Source organism: Martes martes, assembly GCF_963455335.1.
Source record: "Martes martes genome assembly, chromosome: 6".
In the NCBI taxonomy this organism is placed as follows: domain Eukaryota; kingdom Metazoa; phylum Chordata; class Mammalia; order Carnivora; family Mustelidae; genus Martes; species Martes martes.
Window position 1 is genome coordinate 10,422,872 of NC_137893.1, and position 18,406 is coordinate 10,441,277.

The 18,406-nt window shown below is 40.5% G+C and overlaps 1 protein-coding gene across 6 annotated transcripts in view; it reads right to left on the bottom strand.

Moving 5' to 3' along the window:
• Positions 1-18,406, bottom strand: part of ARID1B (AT-rich interaction domain 1B) — a gene marked incomplete at its 5' end in the record, with an annotated part of 439,771 nt that overhangs the window by 270,215 nt on the left and 151,150 nt on the right. For all 6 annotated transcript variants that reach the window (XM_080805572.1, XM_080805571.1, XM_080805568.1 and 3 more), the window contains one exon: positions 9,991-10,101. In XM_080805572.1, the coding sequence (XP_080661698.1) occupies positions 9,991-10,101 (111 nt within the window). The remainder of the gene's footprint in view (positions 1-9,990; positions 10,102-18,406) is intronic.

The following is an 18,406-nucleotide window of genomic DNA, read 5'->3' on the forward strand; positions in this document are numbered from 1 at the left end:
CTCCTGGCCGCTCAGCTTAAAAACCTTTAAAGCGTCTATCATTCATCCCTCCCTTTATTTCAACAGTTTTCTCCCTCTGCATGCTCATTGCCAACACTTTTTAATAATCTGACTCAACCTCATTAGTGAGATAATACACCAGCCTCTAAAGTTGTCTCTCTGCCTCCAGTGGTAATAAAGGCATTCTGAAAATAAAGGCTTTGCATAAATAAAAGGCAGGGAATAATTCACTTGTCTTGGTAACCTGAAAGTACCAGACTTTCAAAAATAGAAGAAATGGGGTGTGATCCGGCTTTGAGTGGACAAAACAGATGTCAGGAAGTGCATGACTTAAAGGTTCAGGCAATTCACACCTACGATATTCATGAAGACACTTACTCTGGGCACAGCTCTTCTCCTTTTACCAGCAGTTTCCAGTGTTAGTTAACTGAAATTTTTACTTATACAAAACTAGACTTTAAAAAATGGTGTCCAATAAATTATTATACCTAATTATTATTATTTTGAAGCCAAATTCCCTCCTGATACAGAGACAGGTAATTACAAAAAACCAACCACATACTTCTAGGATCATTAGAAGGTATTAACCGGATCACTGCACTTCTCACTACCCATACCCATGAGATGGATGAAGACCCTACTTACATGAGAAATTTTGGGAAAAAAACAAAAGACCAAAAAAAAAAACAAGAAAGGATCAGTAACAGGGTGTAAGTCTCAGAGAGGGGCGGGACCTGCTGTGCTCACTCATTCTGGCCTACTTTCAGAGAAGACATCTCCCTGTGGATCAGGCACAGCTGTGTGCCACTGTCCCAGCAGACACCATTCTGTGCTCTGACAGAGAGAGGAATAAAATCACAAGCAAAAGTTAAGACTTGTAACATACCGTGCTACCCAGATCAAACCAGGGAGCCCCAAAGACAGGAAGGAAGGTAGGAAGGGAGGGAAGAAGGAAGGAGGAAAAGAAAACACAAAAAGGCAGAAATGCAGGGGACATGGTTCATGAAAGTGACTTGGGCTCATCGAGAACAAATGCTGGGTAGCTAACGTTTCCGTTCGCAGTAAATCTCAGTCCAGAAAGTGCGCAGTGTTTGCTCAGTTACTTTCTAGTGCACAAACGTAAACCTGGGGCATCGGACATCAAGTGGAGGCCTCAGACATCAAGTGGAGGCCTCGGAGAGACCAGGAGGGTCCTCCTTCCACAGGCATGAAACAAAAACAATTGCTGGTCACTGTGGTTCAGAGAGCCGTCTCCACAGGGTTCCCAGTGACCTAGTGGGAAAAGGCACCAGACTGTACATTGCTAAGGTTGGATGGCATTGTCCTGCAACTTCTCTGTTTCTTGTTCCTTCCTCCTACCCTACCAGGTGATCATAAAGACGCCCAGTATATGTACTTCTCAACTTCTCCCATAAACTTTTCTCCTTCTCTGGAAACCCCCCTATACTCAAAGACAGAATGCCACACTGATCCCACAGCGGGGAGAGGGAGACCTCCGCAGTCTCTGAGATGTTGTAGTTCGTCCACAAGAAGCCCCCTGGCTCTCCCATGACCTGAATAATAAAGTCACAGACTCAATCGGTAAGCCCCAAATCCCTAAATGCATTCAAAAGTAAATGGTACCCAAAAATGGGAGGGAGACCATTACCGGAACCATATAGGAGCCATTAGTGAAGGGTATACATGAGCCAGAATCCTAGCTAAGACTTAAGCCTGTTTGCCTTCAGCAGCATCAGCAGCACAGGGGGCCAGGTTAAAAAATAGTACTTTCTCAGAATAAAGTCATCATTCCTTACATACATGTCATCCTAAACTGCTCATTTTCTTTTTGTGAGGAGAAAAAAAGGGGGGGGGGTGAGATAAACTACTTCTAGCTAATCATTTTTATAATGATCTGACACAAATATTTAACCATAATATTATTTACTATCATTCTAGTCTAATAATTAGGTACTATTTAAGTAAAGAGAACTCTAGAAAATGAGATATCTATCAGTAAAGGAGCGCTAAAAATTATGTATTTAGTTTCAGAATGTTCTCACATGCACTGAGCATGGGCAGAACACACACATGGAGGCACACAGATTCCACTATACACGACTACTCCTCCGAACACTTAAAAAATTCAAATGGTAGCCTGATAATGAAATAAAGCGAAAAGACGCACACACCACAATTTAACATTGGATAAAATTTAGGTCCTGTGGAAAGAGACAACAATAGTACCTGGCACCTTTTTTTTTTTTTTCTTAAATAGAATGCATTATGAAGAAAAGTGGTTGAGAAAGCTTAGTCACTTTTTTGTAGCTTAAAGCTTTTTCTCCCCTCTTTTATTCCAGGCTTAAACAAAGTTCAGTAGGGCATCAAACTGCCTGTTTTAAATTACAGTCTGTATTTTAAAATAGAATGCATGCACGGCATGTTCCTGAAGCTAGGGGGTGGGAGTGTTATTCACGGAAAATTGAAGGCTTGTTGAGTCAATAATCTTCTTTCACACAGTAACAATTTTCAGCTAAAATTTCTTGACCCAAACAAAGGAAAACAAGACCATTCAGTTATTTTACAACAATTTAGAGAAGGCAAAAGAAAAAGATGAGAAAGAGAGACACTTCAAAAAAATCCTATATTGTGAGGGAAGAATAAAAAACTTTCCTCTCTACATATATTTATTTCATCTCCTAAACTGGCAGTAAACATTAAAAATAGTTACTTCTAGTCCAAAAGAGAAATAAAAGCCATTAACCAGTCCACACATGTTACTATGAGCTCCTACTGGTTATATATCTCTTATTACATAAGCTAGACGTCTGGCTTCGGTTACCTACAAAGTGGAAATTTGTAAAGTAAAATCTATTTCCCACCTACCTTGGGTACTACAAAGTAAAACATACTCAGCCCCTTTCAATGGCCATGCCTGCATATTCGGGGTGCAGGGAAGCCCACTGACCTCTCCAGATACCAGTGAACAGGAGGGGCAACCAGAAGCAAGGAGGAAGGAGGTTTTCTAGCTCAATATGCCAAGAACTGCCTTTTGTAGAAACAGCAGGTTTGAATGAGAAAAGGTACCTCTGAGCAGCAGTCGTTTTGTCGTGCTAGCATAAAAATTTAAAATTAAAACCTGAAGGAGCCACACTGCTTGACAAACTCTCCTACTCAAGGCCCCATGCGAGAATTTCTCACATGCTGCTTTCTGTGCTTTATACTCAAGACAAACGCTACTGTTCTGCCCTTTGTACGCGCAGACCGCTCCTGCTTTGGAGAGGCCTGGGGGTTCAGGCATGGTTCTGGGGCTGTGGGCAGGCAGGCCCGGGAGCTGCATGAACCCAGCCTGTGGGGCCACAGAGAAGGCTCCAGAGCCTCACGCAGCTCATCTGCAGAGCTGCAAGCTGGTGTGAAACCTTCCCATCCCCAATTTGTTATGGCACAATCTGACTTTTCTATCAGCCAGGAATATCTGCATTTTTCATCCCTTATTTAATGAGCCTCATTTATCAACTATAGATCATAGTTATCCTTCTATTATCAAAACCAATATCCTGCAAATCAGTTATGTTTCAGCCTCTCTTCATCTCCAATTTTGTCCAGTGTCTATTTTTTATAGTACTCCTTCATTAATTATTTTAGAATTGACAGTCCCATAAAATGGGTTGAAATTCATTTCCCCCGTATTTTAAATGGCAATCTTCAGAATATTATGTGAAAAAGTTTGCAGGGGGTATGCTTAGTTAAAATGCTTTTAAAAGTTAAATGAATTTTTAAAAATAACATATTGCCACTAAGCAAATATCTCAGCTATAATAAATTTAGAATTATCCATTTATTTCAACAGGACTGAAGATCTCAATTTAGAAACACTTTGCACACAAACATTTTAGTTATTTAAAAGCAAACTCCATTTCTTTTTAAATATTAATTTATTCAAACTTTCCATATATTTAGCCTGCTTTTACCTGGACGAAATCCAAACTGGTGAGGTTTTATTGAGAATTCATTTACAGAACAAACATTTAAGTGGAAGATTATTTTAAAAGGAGAAACCTACTTTCCCACTTCCTACTACTTCTTACCTTGTTCAAGTTGAAGAATTATCCTCTATTTTCAAAATGACTACCAGTATCACAAAAATACTCTAGGGGATAAAATTATAGAACATCACATCTTAAAGAAATAATCCATGTTAGAAAAGAATATTTCTCAAAGTCACTATCACTTTTCCTAAATTAGGACTTTCAAGTAAGGTCTTCACATGTTTCTCTTAACCTTGAACCCAAAAGAACTGATGTCTCCACATGGAGCAGACCAGTTACTAGAATTACATTTGGGAATATAGTAAAACCTAGGTAAAAAAAAACAACTATTACGTGTTCCATTTAAAACTTTACCAAGAGGGGCACCTGGGTGGCTCAGTGGGTTAAAGCCTCCGCCTTCGGCTCAGGTCATGATCCCAGAGTCCTGGGATGGAGCCCCACATCGGTCTCTCTGCAAGGCAGGGAGCCTGCTTCCTTTCCTCTCTCTCTCTGCCACTCTCTCTGCCTACTTGTGATCTCTCTCTCTGTCAAATAAATAAATAAAATCTTTAAAAAAAAAAAAAAAAAAAAAACTTTACCAAGATATCAAAATGTCTCTACACTTTCAGTTTCGAAACTATGCCCCCGATTAACAGGATCTGCAGATGCGCCACCTGACAAGGCACCAGGCTTCAGAGCCTCCTGCTTCCTCTCTACAATGTCCATAACTCCCAGACTCAACGTACTCTATTAACATTTAGAGAACAATCGTAAACAGCTCACATCGTCAGCTGCGTGCAGGGATTATCAATGCTGACAACAGATTAGGTTTCTCTTTTATTAACTTACAATTTTTTAAATGTTCAGAATGCTTTGAGAAGGCTCAAGCAACAGAAGACAGCTACATTCTTAACCTTTTACTGAAAACCATCTAAATCGAGTTCCAGATACAAATAAAAAAAATTTGGAAGAGTTCATTCAGCAGCCATATATGTAATTCTTAGCTGGCAGATTTCAACTTTTGTGAAAACCTGCCACCTGACAGGTTGAGATCATAACAATTTGTATTTTTAGTTGGGCTGAAAACTTAATGAAAAACAAAAAAATGCTTCACCTAGCTTTTTCCAATAGTTTCCAACTGTTCACAGGAACTACATTATCAAATCCACACACTTAAAATGTCCCCATTAACATATCATCAATATTCATATATGCTTCCAAAGTACATGATCTTTTACCACTATCCAACATAAGTGTCATTAAAGATTTAAAAAACAAACACACACAGAGTATTCTTTTTCAGGAAAGCCAAATCATTGTAGGCTCTGTTGCTAACACTTAACCCCCAAAGAATATTCTTGGTAATACCAGGTCTCCAACCACCCGCTTTCAGGCTTCCAATATCCTGTTTAACACCCTCTGTTTCAAAGAACAACTAGCATTTACTACCTCCCTCTTTTCACGAAAGGCCAAAAAACGTGTTTTATCTAAACCTCAATATTCCCTTCTAACTGCAAACTAAACAGAAGTACCGTAAGCATTATTCTACACAACATTTAGGGTTTTGTTTTGTTTTTTAAACTAAACTCTAAAAGAGAAAATCCCTTTTAATGTCAATCTCTTTAGATATTTCCTATGTAAAGAAGAAAGGGTCAGAAGACCTGATGGGCTATTAGGATGCGACTGATGGTATTCTGTATCTTGGGTAAAAAGAATAGTGGACCTGAGGCCTGAAACACACACTGGTGGCTGGCCTCTTGGAAGAATGAAACAGATTTGCTGTAACCTGAGGAAAACGAAGGGCTCTTTAGATCCCTGGAGGACAAAGTACCATGTGCTTAGATCAAGGAAGAAAATCAAACCTTTTGTTTGTTTACTTCCTTGTATACATCTTTATAAATATTTTATTAACAACATACCCATGCCATATTTACTGAAATTAGGATTATTGTTCCTGTCAATTTATTTATTTTTACAATGAAAAGAATGTTTTCATGCTACTAAGAAAAGATACGTTTTTCACACCACTTTTAGCTTAATTATCCGAAAGTGCCCACTTCTTCTATGGAAGCTTAAGGCTACTAGGTAAAATTCAAATGTCACTTTATAATAAGAAAAAATGGTTTGGACAAAAACCCCGTCCTGCTAATACAGATCACGCACTCATATACTCCTCTAGTATCAGAAGCTTTGGAGAACATGGCTTTCTACTGCTATGAGGCCAACGCCTTGGAAAAAAATCCCTTCAGCAATGAAAAGAGAGTCTGATACTAGAGGAAGAATGTGTTTAAAAGTTTTTACATAGGGCGCCTGGGTGGCTCAGTGGGTTAAGTCTCTGCCTTCAGCTTGGGTCATGATCTCAGCGTCCTGGGATTGAGCCCCACATTGGGCGCTCTGCTCAGCGGGGGGCCTGCTCCCCCCCCCACCCGCCTACTTGTGATCCCTCTGTCAAATAAATAAATGAAATATTTAAAAGAAAAAAAAGGTTTTACATAAAATCTATTAGGAAAATACTGAACAAGACATAATAAATATTCTGAAAAGATCCTCACCTAATAGGGGAGTCAAGACAGCTATAAAAATAAGTGTAATAAGATAAACAGTAACAGTACAAGCAATGAAAATATATCAAGAGATCTAACAAAAAAAGTATATTAAATAATATTTGGGGAGTTATCTTAAAAGAGCAATTGAGATATACTCAATGTTTTTAAGATAAAGAGCTAATAAGTTACAGCTTTTTTTTTTTTTCTTTTTTGGACCCTCCACAGTGTATTTTGCTTAAATGCTGGCTTCATTTCATATCAATAATAGAGGTAGAAAAAAATACAGAATGTGCTTGAATTTTAAGTGATACTATTCCCAGGAGATAGAGTTCTTCAAGCTACTTTTAATATCTGCTATATGCTAAGATTTGCTAAAAATTATAGTATAAGGAGTATGTAAGCTGAAGTGTCTCAATGCGGGAAAAGCTGTATGATTAAGAAGTTTAGCAATCAGAGGACATTATTAAGAAAGATCTGTTCTAAGCTTAGATCAGAGTAAATTAAGTGATAAGTAAATATCACTGGTCATGGCCCCAAGACAACAAGAGGACAAACACTAATTTATCAGTTATTTGCTTTACTGTGGATGATCTGAAGATCTAAGTCAGCTGGAACACAACTGCTTTAGCTACTGACGATCACCAAGAATTTGATGACATGCAAACACAGAGATACACCAGTTCAAACAACGGTGAGTGGACAACTTACTGAGGGGTCACTTTATAGATCAAGCATAAAGACACTGGAAATATCTTGATTTCTTGTAACAGAAATTTAACCACATAACAAATATGCTAAAGAAAATATCACATGTAAAGAAAGTATTATAAAACCTATCCCAATATAATCAAAAAGATTAAGAAATAATTACTAGAGAAGCTTCCTTCTTCACAGTCACATATACACTAAAGAATTAATAAACATACATTAGTACCACCATACCACATTTTTTAAAATGTAAAGGTAACACCCTCAATTTCCTTACTCCAAGTTACAAACTAGAGGTTACAAATATGATGGATTATCTTTAAGTAAGAAGACAAAATTTACATTATTGACACTTAAATTAAAAAATGCAGCATAACTCTACAAATTACCCAACAGGAAATTCAGATGTAATACAGTTTCATGGTATCTACAGTATCAACTTAGCCAAGTTGGAGGACTAAAATATTTAATAGGAGTGACACTAAAAACATCCGGACACTAGAGTCAAGTAGAATACCAACAAATGTCCCCCGCAAACTGTGATGACCTTGTCTATAACACCAAACACATCAATGCAGCATCCACATAGCTCAAAATGTATCAGTAAACCCTGTACAGAACTTTCCACACAAATGAAGCCTGTTGAAAGAAGAGCATCTTGCTAAAATTCATGTAAATAAAGCCAATTTTCACCTTCACAGATTAGCAACAGGGACAGCCGATCTACGGTTTGTTCTTTGTTCAGTAACTGGTATGTCCATATACTCACCCCAAAACCTGGAAATTTTGCTCTCTAAAAAAATATTGAAATGTTCCTGAGTCAATCAGCATCTTATTTACCTGTGAGATCTACAAAAACAGAAAGAAAACACCAACTGGGGCGTTTCTTTTTTTTTTATTAGCTCGTAAGAAAATTTATGTGATGAACACCTTTCGATCCTCTGGGGAATTAGGCATGGTAAAGGGTAAGGAAGAAAGCGAGCCGCTACATGTATACAAACAGAACAATTCAGAAAAACATAAACTATTGATGAATGTATTGGCTCACTGCCTAAAATGCTTTGAGCCCCCTTTTCATAATTAACTTAAAAAGCACCATCCCAGAGCAGAACTCTTCAGTTTTCCGGGACAACCGTATTTCACTCCTTCCCTAACTGTGCTGTAGCTAGCTGAGTATCAACCGCCCATTTCAGGGCAGAGCCATGAGAAGAAGCAGAGCCTAGTGAGGGACTCCAAAGGTCAAGTGCACATGAGGAAAGCAGCACACCACAAACTGTTCTCGTGGCTACATAAAAAAGTCTATCAGTTTATAACAAATGTTTCCACATGTGTAACAGTCCGCTTCACCAGCCAAAGGCACATCTACAAAGTTGGGTTTCTCTGAGAACAACAGAAATCTGGTAGGGAAAAAAAGTGAAATTCATTGTCCATCTGCTTCCCACGAGTCCATTTAAATTTCCTAAAACCATAAGCCAATTTCCAAATACTTGGCAAATGTTACACGTATCAACAGTGCTCACCTGCACACACACACACACACACACACACACACTACACGCTTACCAAGCTATGACTTGTGTGCTAAAGAAAAAAGAGCACAAAACGCAGAATCCATCACCTCTTTCATTCCTTCAAAAACCAAGTAACTAGATAATAAATACTCCAAGGTGACTACAAAATACCACAATAAATTCACCCACCACAGAAATCAAAGCTAAAAAATCAGGATGTCAAAAACATGTGCATCAGCTTCAAAGATACTAGACACCCTGTAACCATGACTTACCTTCGTCTCTAAGGCTACACATAACTTAAACACAGGTACGCTGTACATGCCAAATGTCATGTAGCACATTCATTACAAATGCTGGTTCTCAAATGTTTAGCAGTAATATAATAAAACTTAATGTAAAATATTTGAAACTCGAATTAAAATCATTGTCTAGCTTGAACTCCCATCTTAAATGAAACTTAATAAAGATTAAGAAATAAGAATAATAATTCTTCAAATCAAAAACATTTTAACAAGAAAATAAATACAAAAATTTATTTGCACAGATGTATTCTTTTAGTTTACAAGGAAAGCCTCATTTAAGTTAGGCTGCTCATTAAAAAAACAGATGAACTATATTTACGGGCCTCAACATGATTTCCTAGAATGTAGCCACTACTCTAATCAATATATACCCCAATCACCACACAGTATTTGCTGGTGAAAATGCTTAAAAGCTGCTTTTGCCAAATTTAAATGAAAATACTTTCTTTTAGGTGGAAAAGGACTGGGTGATTTCTCATGACATAAAGTCCCACAAGATGGTTTTTCTCATACACCGGATGCTTTATCTCATTCATCATTGATATCCTTTGCCAAGTGGGAATTTCATTCCATTTAACTCTTACATTGGACACCGCTGTTCCATATCACTACCAGGAAGCAAAAGGCTAAGCAAAGCACAACTGTACAACAGAAACACTTTTTTGCCACAAAACCCATCCGCCGAATATGCCTTCCAACTGGACTAAGAGATACCTACAAATGAAAGAGACTTATCCAAGACCACACAGCTCTTAAGAAGAAAGCCCTAAAAAAGTTAATAAATCACAAATATATCTGAAATCTAGAAACTTCTCCCCCAAGATTTAATATAAAGTAGAACGAACAAAAACAAGAGCTCTTTTAAAAAATTTTTGACTCATTACATTTCCAAATCAGCACATTAATGTCTTACTGGTAAACTTGACGGTCTTTCTTGTTGTATCAAGTTCAAGTCTTCATGGTTAGGTTTTCCAGGAGCCAAAGGAGGTTGAGACCTAGTTCCATAGCCTTCCTGAGACATGTCCTGAACAAACACAAATATAAAGCACTTCATAAATATCTCATTGAGTTGTAACCAAAACAAAAGAAAGGGTAATCACAAACTGTCAACTGGTATTACACTTAAGCAGACATATAGATATTATACTTATCATTTAACACTTTATGGAGAGTAGAAAAAAAGACAAAGCTGTGAATCAAGAGTAAAAACACATATTTTTTATTTTGAATATATATATGTATACACACACCAACTAAATTTATTATGAGGTCATACAAACTAAACACTGTATTTGAGTTTTACAGGAAGGTAACAATGAGTAAAAGATGGGGAAGGAGGTCAGCTATGATCAAACTCTCTTTTAAACCAGAGCAAACCCACTAGTGTTACTGCCTAATTCTGATTTTGGTTGAGGTGCCTTTAATATTACCTTGAAAATGTTAAAATAATTAATGAAAACTTTATTAACAACTGACTTTTAGTATGTCCTCTCGATAACCCACAAAACAACATAGTTATTAAGCTCACAGTATCCTGGGGTTTCTACAAAACCAATAAACATTCATGTATAGAATTCCATATGTTCACGTGGCACGGTTTCCAGAGAACCACAATAAAGAATAAAACAGCAGTAGGGAAACAAAACACGCCCAAAAAAACCTGCTGAGGTATGAGAAACTTATCATTAACATGGCCTTTCTGGCATCCTGTTGAACACTTTTCCAGGAGGTATTCTGCATGGTTTCGGTATTCTGCTGAAATACTATTATACAAACCGAATACCACACCATACCAAAACTTACTATGTACCCCATCTCTAGCTGTTTAACTATGTATGCTCAGCTACTAAACATTCTACCACCATTTACACCCAAAGTCAAACAGCAGGACAGAATATAAAATACTTATTATAGCATGTCTTAATTGGCCCTGAAAGTTGAAGAACCAGTTTCTGAGTGGAGTGAAAAAAAGAATAGAAAGTATCACTTAAAAACGGAATTCTCTCCCTTGCCCTGTCAGTGTTAATATTAAGGAAACATTATATACAGGTTCTACTTCTGTTAAATTCTCAAAATCTCACTTTAAAAATTAATGTTTATAGTTGAAGCCCTATAAAAAGCTTCTGCTGCCCCACCCCTTTCTCACACAGTATACACTTAAAATTACATGGCTTCTTTAGCCAAGAAACTTTGGACCAATAGCTAGTCCTACAAAGCACACAAACTGTACAAACTAGGTTTAACCAGGCAAGTGCTGATTTTAAACAGGCTCTGTAAGAAAGAGCATGCCAACAATACCGCATTTCCCAAGCAACCCTTTGGTCCTTTAAATAAAGCTAAACACACACACACACACACACACACACACACACAAATTCATCAAAATATCTAACCTCTAAAAGGAATGCACAATGCCCAGTCAGTACTATGCTTTTGTAAGAGAATTAAAGCCCAGTTGTCTCGGGTTTTAATCTGGTAAGAGTTAGGTGAGGCCTCAGAGAGCACGTGCAATCCAGGACACCCAAAAGGGTAGTTCTTCAATCTGGCTGCAAGCCGAGGGTAACAATTGGGCTGTGGGGGACATAAGCTGAGGCTAAAAGATTATTACCACTCTCACTGCCCCCCCCTGCCCCCAGCACTGAAGCTTCTGGATCCCAGACCTCTACTTGTCACACAGACTTCCTGCTGGGTGCCCTGCAGGTTCCTTTAGATTAACAGTGAGGGTTTCAAATCAAGTAGGGCACAAGGCCTCCATTCAGGGCCTTCACCCTGGTACAAAAAAAAGAGAACCCCACAAAGGTGCTGGACAGCCCCACAATGGGCAAACAAATGAGCAGACCCCCGCCAGTTCCTCAAATACACGCGTGTGCGCACACAGAGTTTATGGGCAGGGCTTGGACCTTTTTTTTTTTTTTTTAAGTAAACGTCGGTTAAGAAACAGGAACAGACTCACATGCCCTATGCTTATTAGCCTTTTAAATGTTTTTTATTTTCTCTTTGTAGCTAAATGAACTGATTTTTAAAAGAGTTGAAAGAGACCATTACAACTATAATGAATACACATTTCAATTTAGATACTGTCCCCTCTAAAATAAGCAACACTGAGCTAATAGACTATGAAAGCTATCAGAACATTTTACTATGGCTTTACATTTCACTTTTTAAGGCTTTAAAAGTTCAAAATAATTAGATTCTACCAAAGTCTCAAACGCTACTCCTAACCACAAGAGGCTTTCAATTATTAAATTCAGTTGGAAATAAAACTGAAAGAAAATTTAGTGAGAATTGCTGAAACGGGAACTTGTTCTGCCTCAATTTATGTTGAAACATAAGGATTAATTTAACAGAGAAAACATCCAGAAAAGGTACCAAGTTTTAACCTAAAACAATCATCATCTATATATAATTCACACGGGGGCCATAAAGTCTACATCTGGCAGCTTTAATAGAGATAGAAAGGTTATATTCTATAGCAAACCTGAGCTTTTTCCCCTTCAGAGCTATATTTATTTTCTAGTATGGACTTATTTTCACCTCAAGAAGAGTAGCACCAATGAGTAATTTAATAGACAATAAGAGGGCAATGTCAGTATCAGAAAATAAAGAATATGTTTCACACTGCATCTTATATACAAATGACAAAGACACAGCCTTACATTCTTAACACATCGTTGCCATCTTCGGTCATTTCCAAGTTCGAGCTAGTGCACACTAGCGTGTACACCAGCTTACACACACATTATTCCTGCATTCCTCCACCGCACATATACAAAGCCCTGGCTACTTCAGAGAGGCTCTCACTGTGAGAATTCTGCAACACAAAAGAACCACAAGTGGGGAATGTGGTTTACCCCTTCCCAGTTCTTTATCAATATTCGTTTTCATCACCTCACCCACAAACTTTGAACCATTGATGGATTCTGGTTTTAACTTCTTTATGTTATGAGTCAAAGGTAAAGGGAGACTGACTCAGAAAACAAAGGCGTGAAGAGAGCTTGGGCTAGGGGCATGTACACATCACACAGGTGTTTCTTTTAACAGACATGGTGGACATCTCCTGATCGCCCAGTGTGGAACACTCCTTTTACTGGGTACTTCACAGCTTATAGTGTGGAGCACGAGCAGGCAGGAAACCTCGTGTCCCACTCATACCCTAAGGAAGGAGAAGACCAAAACTGTCACATGGGTCTCCTATCAAAGCCAAGAACCTGAGTGCTTCTGCTTTCTTTATGATGAAATGAATTAAGTACGAATGGCAACATAAGACTTTAAAGAAAATGTAGAATAAAATGTCAAGGACACTTTTTTTTAAAAAGATTTAATTTATTTATTTGTCAGAGAGAGAGAGAGAGAGAGAGAGCACACAGGCAGGCAGAGCGGCAGGCAGAGGGAGAAGCAGGCTCCCTGCTGAGCAAGGAGCCCGAATTGGGACTCCATCCCCGGACGCTGGGATCATGACCTGAGCCGAAGGCAGCCGCTTAACCTACTGAGCCACCCAGGCGTCCCATGTCAAGGAGACTTTTTAAGAAAGAATAAAAAGGGAAAATATTCCCATGGGGAGTTCAAAGGATACAAAGCGCCAAACCCTGCAAAGAGCGACCACCTCCTTCCCAGGCTGCCCTCCACAAGGGCTGCTGCCCACAAGCTGTTATTTCTCTTTCCACAACTGCCCAAGTATGAGCGTGAATTTAAGTCCTTTGTCCTTTAAACACAGTGGGGCATATGTCCCATACATGGCGTATTTTTTTGGTCCCTTAACAGTATGTTTTGGAGCTCATTCCACATCTGCACCTAAATGTCCGTTCTCTTCTCACTGCTACGTGGTGCTGCGCTGTCTCAGTCCTGCGGCCTGTTCCACCAGTCCCCTCCTGAGGGACACAGGTTGTTCCCTGTCTTTCCCTACTTCATGCAGCACCACGATAAAATCCGGCCCCACAATACAAGCCACGGGAAGACCGGGCCGGGCAGGGGCAGGGGGGCGGACGCGGGATGAGGATGACGGGTCGTCAAGAGCACACCTCGGTCCCAGACACACAAGTGGGACTAAGGGGCCGGGGACGGTGAAGTCGAGAAACTAGCAAAAAGCCGTCTAGAACACATGGTGATTTTCTGGTTCCTTAAGGAAGGTTTTTCCAACAATCACATAAAGTAGAGACGCGCTACAAATAGCACACGTATAGCTACTGCAACAGTCCAGACGGACATGACGAGGACCCGAACGGCCCCATAACACCCTGCGACATCCAGGTCAGGATAAACATCTTGCTCCTTTTTTCCCCTTGCTTTGGAAACTCCCATCATCAGTTCCAACGACTAACAGGAAAAGAAGTGACCCCGGCACAGAAGACACTGTAGTGGGAGGGGATGGGGATGACGTCACTGCCACAGAGAAAATGCCCCACGGCCACACCAGGCTGCCAGTCATGTGAAATCATTAGTCTGATCAAGACACTTCGCGTGCTACTGACCCCCTCAGCTTTCGTTTGTAGAAAAATAAATGTAAAATATCCTTCCCCAAAGGAAAGCAATATAAGTCTATAAAACATCCACTTCAGAATGGCACAATCGCTCCCCTGCCCCCTCAGGAACACCCTAATGGAAATGTCATTAACAAAGACAGCGGACACTTGCAGGCAGGGCTCTGTGATGCGTCCCGTGCACGGTCCACCTGTACCACAGCCCCATGAGATAGTCCCTAGCATCATTCTGGTTTTTTTACCACAAGGAAGCAAAAGCTTAAATGACGTGCACGGCTCAGGTCTATGCACAGCCAGCATCTCAGTGTGATGGGCAAATCTTCAGTTCTATCCTAACTGCTCTGGAGACCACCGGAAGCCTCAAACACTATTACACAGCAAGGACTTAATGCAATTTTAATTGTGTAAAGGCATTACCCTACTCTTCCGTATATTCCCCTAAATTCCCCTTCCAGAAATTATGACTCTTATATGTTTTATACATGGGATAGCTCCAAAATATTCGGTTACAATATTGTGAATCAGTAAGAAATACTAACACTTTTAACACTCCCACAAAGTTGAATATATAAAACCACTCTCTCTACCACTCATTACCAGTGAAGAGTTATCTGAAGTCCACAGCGAGCAGAACAAGGAGACCCAGCCTTCCCAGATTACGTTCATTTCAGGCTCCTCTGCTGGTTCTGCTCTTTCTGCCCGTCCCCTGAATGAAACTGGTGTCCCTCAGATCTGTACCCCAAAGATTCTACCCACGCTGATCCCTGGATGGTGACGATTCCCAAATCTCTAGTTCAACTCCCACATACTTTCACTGCACTACCAACATCGCTGCTTGGGGGCAGAGCCCCTTCCACACACCGCGCCAGGGAAGGACCGTCCCCCCTCCGCCTTCGGCTTGCCACCTGGTCAGGGGCCTCCCCACCTCCACAGGGAACTTCTCAGAGTTTTTTATCTTCCACTGTCCACCACCCTGACATATCACCACACCCCACGTCACTGCAAAGTCCACCCTCTTTTGTCCTTCCCCCCGACGGCCAGTCCTGTCCTTGGGCCGCTTTTCATGACAGCCCCTTGTCCACCATGTCACCAGAGTGGACTTGCTAAAATACAAACGGTCACAGCACCCACTGCTTGGGAAGGGCCTCCTCCTGGGGCGCCTGGGTGGCTCAGCCAGTTGAGCATCCAACTCTTGGTTTCAGCTCAGGTCCTGATCTCGGGGTCGTGGGATCCAGCCCTGCGCTGGGCCCAGTGCTCAGCAGGGAATCTGCCTGAGAGTCTGTCCCTCTACCCCAGCCCCTGCTCCCACTCCCACTGGTGTTCTCTCTCTCTCTTTCTCTGAATGAAATACATAAATGTAAAAAAATAAATAAATAAAGAGCCTTCCTCCTCGGTGCCTACAGAATGAAATCCACAGCCCAGCCGGGCACTGACGAGTCGGGCAAACACCCTCCAGCTGCCACTCCAGCTTCCTCCTGGTCTTCCCCGGGGCCCACTGCACGTCCGCACACACGTCACCCACTCGACTGCTCCCAAGCTCCCGTGGTGCCACGCGTCTACGGGAGCAGCTCTCTCGGTCTAGCTTGGTCCCGAGTGGATACCTTTCCTTCTGTGCCTGCAAAGCATCTGGCTGTCCTCGAGATCCTGCTAAACATTAACCCCACCATGCCTGCAAACAACCCCACACACCAACTTCAGATGTCCTCCTGTTAAAGAATTTACAATGCTGGGGGCGCCTGCGCGGGGCAGTTGGTTAAGTGTCTGCCCTTGATTTTGGCTCACGTCATGGTCTCAGGGTTGTGAGATCGAATTGTGGGTCAGGCTCCATGTTGGGCATGCAGCCTGTTTAAGATTCTCTTTCTCGGGGCACCTGGCTGGCTCAGTGGGTTAAAGCCTCTGCCTTCGGCTCAGGTCATGATCTCGTGGTCCTGGGATGGAGCCCCGCATCCAGCTCTCTGCTCAGCAGGGAGCCTGCTTCCTCCTCTCTCTCTCTGCCTGCCTCTCTGCCTACTTGTGATCTCTATCTGTCAAATAAATAAATAAATAAAATCTTTAAAAAAAAAAAAAAAGATTCTCTTTCTCTTTCTCCCTCTCCCTCTGTCCCTTCCCCCCAACCCCCAACTCCTGTGCACCCTCTCCCTCAAAATAAATAAACAAATAAATAAATTTTTTAAAGAAGAATTTACAATGTTGTATTTCAGCTATTTGTTTGTGTATCTCTTGGACTGGATTCTTACTTCCTCTTGGGCTCCCAGTGCCAAGCACAGACAGGTATTCAATAAGAGGCTGGTGAATGATTGACTGAACGGCTTTGAAAAGCTTACACTTAGAATTAGACATACCAATACAAAAATAAATGTAGGAGGACAAAACATAAAACTGAACGAAACTTGGGCTCCTGCCCAAGAATATTTATCATGTTAACAACTACATTGCCTGGAACCAATGTGCTACAAAACACATTTTGCTGTTTGTTACTGGCAGACTTGATTATAGTAAAAAAAAATCATAATAAAAATTGAGAGAGAAGGAAAAGACTATAGCAAGCATCAGCAGTGTCCTCAAAAAAGAAAGAAAAATCAAGATATTCTATACCTCCTAATGAATAAACCAGCAATAAATATTCTTACCAAAAAAAAAAAAAGATAATGAGTTTGATAAAGCCTGAATATCTAACTACCAATTTATAGGAAATAAAAAGGACCAAAGAACATACGAAACCATAGCAAATCAATCAGCAAATCTCAAACTGTGGGAATCTCTACTAGACATATGACCTACTTTCTTCAACAAAAAGTTGCAATAGTGGGGCGCCTGGGTGGCTCAGTGCGTTAAAGCCTCTGCCTTCGGCTCGGGTCATGATCCGGGGGGTCCTGGGATCGAGCCCCGCATTGGGATCTCTGCTCGGCAGGGAGCCTGCTTCCCTCCCCCTTCTCCCTCTGCCTGCCTCTCTGCCTACTTGTGCTCCCTGTCAAATAAATAAACAAAATCTTTAAAAAAAAAAAAAAAGAAAAAGTTGCAATAGTAAAAAGAAAATAAGAAGAAAAGAGAGAGAGAGATAGAGACAGGGAAATCCTAGAGGGGAGAAGGTATCAACCAATTCTAAGACCGGGCTTTACTTGGATTTGTTTTTTTGAAAGATTTTATTAATTTACTTGACAAAGATCACGAGTAGGCAGAGAGGCAGGCGGTGTGCAGAGGGGAAGCAGGTAGGGGGCAGGGGGGAAGAGGCTCCCTGCTGAGCAGAGAGCCCTACACGGGCTAGGTCCCAGGACCCTGGGATCATGACCTGAGCCAAAGGCAGAGGCTTAACCCACTGAGCCACCCAGGCACCCCTGGACTTTACTTGGATCTTGATTCAAACTACCATAAAACATAAATTAAACATTTATTTCATTTATGAGGCTACGAGAAATTTGGATAATTGGTATGAAAATTTATGTTTTAAATGTGAAAACTGTATTATGTTTATGTTTATTTTTTAAAGCCCTTTATCTTTTAGATATCTATAGTAAAATATTTACAGACTAAATGATATGATGTCTGGGACTTAATTCAAAATAATACTGAGGATGGGGGTTGGGAGGTGAGGGAAGAGAGTGTGGATATAACAAGATTGGCCCTACAACTACCGAAAACTGAGTGAAGGGTACACAGGGCTCCTGTCTACTTCTGTTTCTGTTTGAAATTTTCCATTTAAGTGAAAATGAAGTTAACAGTATTGAAGACAAATTCAGGAATCCAGAGGCAGCTGAGGTCGTGCGGCTGACTGCAGTTTTCACCTGAAAGACTACAAGAACTTCCTAACTGGTCCCTTTGCCATCAATATCCTTTCGCCCAAGAAAACCCGTT